Source organism: Aegilops tauschii, chromosome 5 (assembly GCF_002575655.3).
Source record: "Aegilops tauschii subsp. strangulata cultivar AL8/78 chromosome 5, Aet v6.0, whole genome shotgun sequence".
NCBI classification, from domain to species: domain Eukaryota; kingdom Viridiplantae; phylum Streptophyta; class Magnoliopsida; order Poales; family Poaceae; genus Aegilops; species Aegilops tauschii.
The window spans coordinates 122,873,226-122,879,621 of NC_053039.3; the positions used below are offsets into that span (position 1 = coordinate 122,873,226).

Sequence of the window (6,396 nt, forward strand, 5' to 3'; positions counted from 1 at the left end):
GGAATTGAAAGGAGGGCCGTGCTGAAGGGTGAATCAATGAGTAGAGCCAGGCCAGCCTATCAGGTGCTACAGAGTGAGCAGTAAGAGTACTTCACCTGGAGCCGGCGGGAGTTTATGCTACAAACGCCAATGATCATGGCGTTTCGGCCTGGGCGGCAACGCCAACGTGCTTGGCGTTTCCATGTGGGTCGGAAACGCTAGCTAGCTCGGCGTTCGAATGTGGATCTGAAACGCAAGCTACTCCGGCATTTCTATATGGAGAAGAAACGCCACGGGCTGTGGCGTTGCTAAAAGGGTCAGATCGTAAAATACTTTCATGTCGAGTTCATTTTGTGGCAAAGATTGTTGAAAAGATCAGAATAGTGATTTCGTCCAGTTCTCAACAGGAAGCTTTATACTGACCAAAGGCCAGAGTTCTGAACCCGCTCAACATTACAAAGAAAGAAAGAACATACAGGTGAGCAATGGTGAAAATTTTGGAGCCCTGACTGGCTACTTTACTTGGTAGAAGTAAACTCATACATGGCCCCCTCAGAATCAAGTTGACCAAATAAGTATTGGATCATGGTTCTTGCAGTGATATGCAAAGATCACTCTATAAGCCAGGGTGTTTGAACTGATTCCCATTGAGCAAGCTCACCCTCTTTGAACCATAATCCTACAGATAGGACAAGAACATAAGTTTTTTATTGTCAAGAATTGCTGCAAATAGCGGTGCACTCAATTGCTGCGAACCAAGCTCCCTTCAAGCTAACATTCACACTGTAACCATACAAATGCTGAATCAACTGAATAGCAACCGGCAGTGCACCAAATTGCTGCAAAACTCACTGAAGGACCTAGATTCTAAGTACTAGGGGTGCCAAACTTCAACACGTCGGTACAAAATTTAAATAACTTAAGCTAAAATAGTATAATTTAGCCTAAATAGTCTGAAATAGCTCTAAGTTGTTACCGAATTAATATTAAATATAGTATACATATTATTTTGCATTTTTGTAGGGGGTGCCACCCCCGCTAGATCCGCCATTGGCAAAACTTACCGATTTCTCGCTTGCCGTTATCAGGGCTGTCACTTCCGTGGACGACATTCCTGAAAAAGCAATGTTCCATGATAATTTCTTTGGTACACATAGAGGGTGTAAATAGAGGTGAAATAAAATAAAATGAAACAGGAGTACTGCAAATAATAGTGTGAAGACATGGAAAGGCATGGGCGCCAACCTTCCTGTTTGAACTGCAAGATCACCCCTTATGGTCCCTGGCTCAGCTTGAAGGGGGTTAGTAGCTCCGATCAGTTTGCGAGCTGACGCAACAACACCATCACCCTCCCAGGCCTTAGAGAACAAAATAACAAAACTAATATAAAGGCGAAATTCATATTGATCAAAATGCGAAGTTGCAAATATCTTCAGTTCTTTACAAATATATACCATGCAGACTACAGGACCAGAAGTTATGTAGTCGATTAAATTGGGAAAGAAAGGTCTCTCCTTCAGATCCTTGTAATGTTCCTGAGGTAAAAAAGACAGAATAGGAGAGTTATTAACTTAGTATGTAAAAGCATTTTCAATTCGTTGACTTTCACATAGAGTCTCTACTTCTCTATGTGAAAACAAAGACAAGACCTTGTGCTCTTTTTGACTTGTAGAAAATCTGGCTTGACCAGATCTGAGTAATATTTTCAGAAAATGTTTTCTATAAACTGCTTGGCTGACACATGCTAAGAAATTTTTGAGTACATTCTATTATGGCAGATACATAGTGTTACAAAAAATGACGTTTAACAAAATAAACTGGGCTACGGTGTTCTACTGTGACAAATACTATTTGATGCTGGCATTTTAACCAATGCGAGTGATCAATGGTACCATTTTGAACTATTAAACTGACAGAGTGACAGAAGGATGATGCTTTCCTTTAGAAAAAAGGTATTGGTTATAATTACACTGAACATTTTACCATGCTAAGTAAGCACTAAAAAGTGACAGCAGCTTTGAAAGATTTAATGCATTTTTAAAGCAAACCTGAGCCAAGTCTTTGGGGCACTGAAAAAGCTTCAGCCCCTTCAGCAAAAAGCCCTTCTTCTCGAAGCGAGAAATAATCTCTCCAACCTACAGGCGAAGACTATATGTTTTATCTGAACTGAAACAAACAACAGATACCAACACAATGATAAAAGTCAAGAAGCACATACCAGACCACGCTGAACACCGTCAGGTTTGATCATAATGTAGGTCTGCTCAACCTCCTGCACAAAAAAAAAAATCTAATTAAGCAAATATCTCATAGTTAACAAGATAGACCACAATGTTTCTTAGTTTCTTAATTGGAAAAGGAATAGCTGGTAATGTCGTAAACTGGAAGTCATCGGTTTACTTTTCTGAGAAGGGATGAACTAAGTTGGAACTCTTAAATGGAACAACATCTATTATATCTTTCAGGCATCAAATACAACAGCCAATGCAAAACAAGCAGGCTGCAAATTTCCAAATTAGTGATACATCCATTATTGGAAGGGGGGCCTTGGCACAGAGGTAAGTTGTTGCCTTGTGACCATGAGGTCACGGGTTCGAGTCCTGGAAACAGCCTCTTGCAGAAATGTAGGGAAAGCCTGCGTACAAAAGACCCAAAGTGGTTGGGCACTTCCACGGTTCCTGCGCAAGCGGGAGCAACGTGCACCGGGCTGCCCTTTTAGTGATACATCAATTATTGTACACCTTGGAGGATCACCTTGGCTCAATCTAATAGAATGGAGAACCAAATCATGTTTACAATTCGGAAAATTAGGCATAGTTGGCCTCAGCTTGGTAAAGAGGTGACCTGTCATAGTCAATAAAAATAACAAATATCAAACATTGATGATTACGAACCGGTTGTGTTTAGGGGTGTGGCCACATCGTTTACTGGGTTTTATTCCTTGGATAACAATCTTGGGTAGCAAATAAATGTATGCATTAGGTTCCCCGAGTCCATTACTCGTCGACTGCCCTTAAAAAGTTTACTGATCAACCTTGTCTTGGTAAAAGGGATTAGCAAATGATGACTTCACTGAGAACCATCTACCCGCTATTACATTCCTAAAACTTGAGAAAAATGCTTTGCTGAATCTTCCAGGAATTTGGTAAAAGGACTACATCAACTTTAACAAATTCTCAAAATAACTAAGCCATTTCTGAAGTTCTAGTAGGTTTAATATAAGAGCATACCAAACAAAACCATGAGACCAGGACTCAGCCAGGAAAGATCCCTACTCTGTGTTTATGCATGTGTCAAAACAGATAAAGTTATTGATAGCATTACCCTTTTGGAGAGAGGTTGGAAGAGGAACTTGCCTACATGCCTTTTAACATCCTTAACTACCCAACACATTGTTACAATTCTCAAAAAAATCACAATCAGAACACAGAGATCCCTGCGCGAAAACTAAGGTCAAAAGTTTGACCGGAATTCTGGTGAACACACAATTGTAGCATGTGTAATGGATACAACCACTATACAGCACAGATCAATAAATTTCGAGGAATCCGACTGATAGTTCCATAGCTAGAGTTGAAACGACAACAAGATGCAAAATCTACTAAAAAGTACTTAATGAAAATGGCATTTTTCCCTTACAAAACAATCTACTCCCTCCGTTCCATAATATAAGAGCGTTTTTAACACTAGTGTAGTGTCAAAAACACTCTTATATTGTGGGGACGGAGGGAGTAGTAAACAGAAGACAGCCCGTCTTACAGTTTGATAGTTAACAGAAAAACAGACCAAAAGATGTGATCTAGGTACATTCATCATGGAATAATCTGACTTTTATTTGGTAATCAACACAATGTAGCATGTCTCAGTGCTATACATTGCCAAAATTGCTGGTTGCCAACTGACAGAAAGACAACAACTTAACTTCACTTCTATTTCAGTTCCTACCGACAGTCACATAGACAATTACTTAAAATGGTTGGAAGAAGTTCAGGCTCGTGTGTGCATAGTCACCCGCAATTAGAAGGGAACTAAGATAACAATTACTCTATTTCCTGCATTGACATCTTAGTTCAATTTCAGTGCTATACATTGCCAAAACTGTCGGTCGCTAACTGACAGAAAGACAACAGCTTAATTTCACTTCAATTTCAGTTCCTACCGACATTCACATAGACATTTACTTAAAATGGTTGGAAAAAGTTCAGGCTAGACCAGGCAAAATATGGAATTAGACACATTATGATGCATTTTCTTCATGTGTGCATAGTCACCTGCAATTAGAAAGGAACTAAGATATCAGATACTCCATTTCCTGAATTGATATCTTAGTTCAATTTCAGTGCTATACATTGCCAAATTGTCGGTCGGCAACTGACAGAAAGATAGCAGCTTAATTTCACTTCAATTTCAGTTCCTACCGACATTGACATAGATAATTACTCAAAATGGTTGGAAACTTTTTCTTCATCTGTCCATAGTCACCTGCAATTATAAGTGAACTAAGCTATCGATCACTCCCTTTCCTGAATTGATATCCTAGTTCAATTTCAGTGCTATACACTGCCAGAATTGCCGGTCGCTGACTGACAGAAAGACAACAGCTTAATTTCGCTTCTATTTCAGTTCCTACCGACAGTGACATAGACAATTACTTAAAATGGTTGGAAAAAGTTCAGGCTGGGCCAGGCAAAATATCGCATTAGCCACATTATGGTGCATTTTCTTCATGTGTGCATGGTCACCCGCAATTAGAAGGGGGTATTTCTTAACAAGCAGCTCATCTTTTTCCATTTACTGAATAACTGAGCTCAACCAATACTACAGTAAACCAAAACCATGACAATTCACAGCAACACCAAACAAAATTTCGATCCTAGCCGGCCCTAATGTCCAACAAGAAGCCTCGAGCGAGCGCAAGTAGGTGAGAGCCAAGTCCAGGGAACCAACCGAGGAGGCGACGATGCGGTTGGGGGTGGCGCGAGCTACCCTGGTTGCCCTCTGGTTCCACCCCGCCGTGCTCAGCCCGACGCGGCCGCGGTTCCTCGAGGAAGCGGAGGCGAAGGAGAGTGACGCCGACGGCCGGAACGTTGCGGAGCTCCTGTGGCCGGCGGCGGCGAGAGAAGGCCCCGTTCTGGCGACCGCTGCCATGGCGTCCATCTCCTCCTCAGCTCCGTACAGACGCGACAAGGAAGCACGCGCACTTTTGGATTAGGAGAGAAGATGCCGCCGAGCTGCGGCCTGTTACGCCTGTATATACAGATATACAGGATAAAAGCAGTGTACGCTTATACCGAGCGTTGACGTATTATGTCTGTTACGCTTATGACGCGTTTGGTTGTTCGCATCCAGCCCAACCAGGCCTATACGAAAGGAAATTGGTCCGTTTGATTGATTGGGTCGCATCAAAAACTGACATGCTTGTCTCAAAAAAAAATCAAAAAACTGACACGTACGAAGTTTAAAGCACCTCTGGGGCTGGCTCAAGGGTGTTTTTCCATAGCCACGGCCAAGCGATGCAACTCGAGACACGTGGGCGTGGGTTGTTGCACGCGAGGAGACAGTTATGAGACATCGCGTTGTTTCCTGAAGTGGTGGCATAATCACCCTCACCGCTCTCTCTTCCCTCTTCCCACTCTCACACTGGCGGCGGCGGCCAGCGGACCGACGGATTACAAGGTGATCCTAGGCGTCGAGCACCGGATTCACGAGCGCACCGGCAGGACATCAGCAATGGCGGTAAGCCCTTACCCTCTCTCTCGATTTACTACATTGGATTTTTGGACTCGACTCGAGCATTGTGGAGGGGATACAAAGGGGGTTGAGAAATTGGATTTGTGTACTCGATTCGTCACATAACCGATGGATTTTAGGGTTTATACGGTGATTTTTTTAGTACAAGAGGTTGGGGAACGGGGTTAAATCTAACTTACAAGCACCTATTCTAGACGCGACGACCTTGGAGGCGCTTCGAGTGGCGAGGGCCATAGCCTTATTATTGTCTTCCACCACTGCCTCCACCGCACCATCCACAATCTTCTCTCATCGTCTTCATCCAGAACGACGGGTCTTGCACGGTCACCTGTCGCCGATGCCCTGACCATCGTCTGCACCACATTGTTGTCGTCCTCTAGCGCTACCAACATCTTCATCCAAAACGATGCGACACACTAGCCTTGAGGAGCCCTATACCCCCTATACTTGGCCCATCTTGCTCTCTCACCAGTATCGCTGAAATCGGCCTAATCCATGGCCCAACGCAATATGTCCACTTGCATAGCGCCTTTCACCGGGTTAGGAATCAACGTCTTCAACTCCTTCGTCGTCGCCATCTTTACCACAACGCCTGCCTCCTTGTGCAGTCCTCGATGATGGTGAAGTTAGAGCACACATCCATGGTTTTCTCGAACTTGGTACGGT

General features: G+C 43.2%; 1 protein-coding gene across 1 annotated transcript; it reads right to left on the bottom strand.

Annotated features, from left to right (window-relative positions):
• Nucleotides 1–366: 366 nt before the first annotated feature.
• LOC109745573 (uncharacterized) lies at nucleotides 367–5,231 on the bottom strand. The gene is made up of 7 exons (XM_020304698.4): nucleotides 4,927–5,231; nucleotides 2,198–2,251; nucleotides 2,028–2,114; nucleotides 1,434–1,514; nucleotides 1,225–1,337; nucleotides 1,044–1,093; nucleotides 367–658 (listed from the first exon to the last, which is right to left on the bottom strand). The coding sequence occupies exons 1-7, from the start codon at nucleotides 5,134–5,136 to the stop codon at nucleotides 591–593; spliced, it is 663 nt and encodes a 220-aa protein (XP_020160287.1). The 5' UTR covers nucleotides 5,137–5,231; the 3' UTR covers nucleotides 367–590.
• Nucleotides 5,232–6,396: the final 1,165 nt, after the last annotated feature.

What these genes read in the sequence shown, in the direction of transcription:
- LOC109745573 (XM_020304698.4), bottom strand. Translation starts at nt 5,136, where the DNA reads ATGGACGCCATGGCAGCGGTCGCCAGAACGGGGCCTTCTCTCGCCGCC. An exon ending in ACCGCATCGTCGCCTCCTCG is followed by an intron (nt 2,252 to 4,926) that starts GTTGGTTCCCTG and finishes TTTTTTGTGCAG; the next exon opens with GAGGTTGAGCAGACCTACAT. An exon ending in GCCCCAAAGACTTGGCTCAG is followed by an intron (nt 1,515 to 2,027) that starts GTTTGCTTTAAA and finishes TTTTTACCTCAG; the next exon opens with GAACATTACAAGGATCTGAA.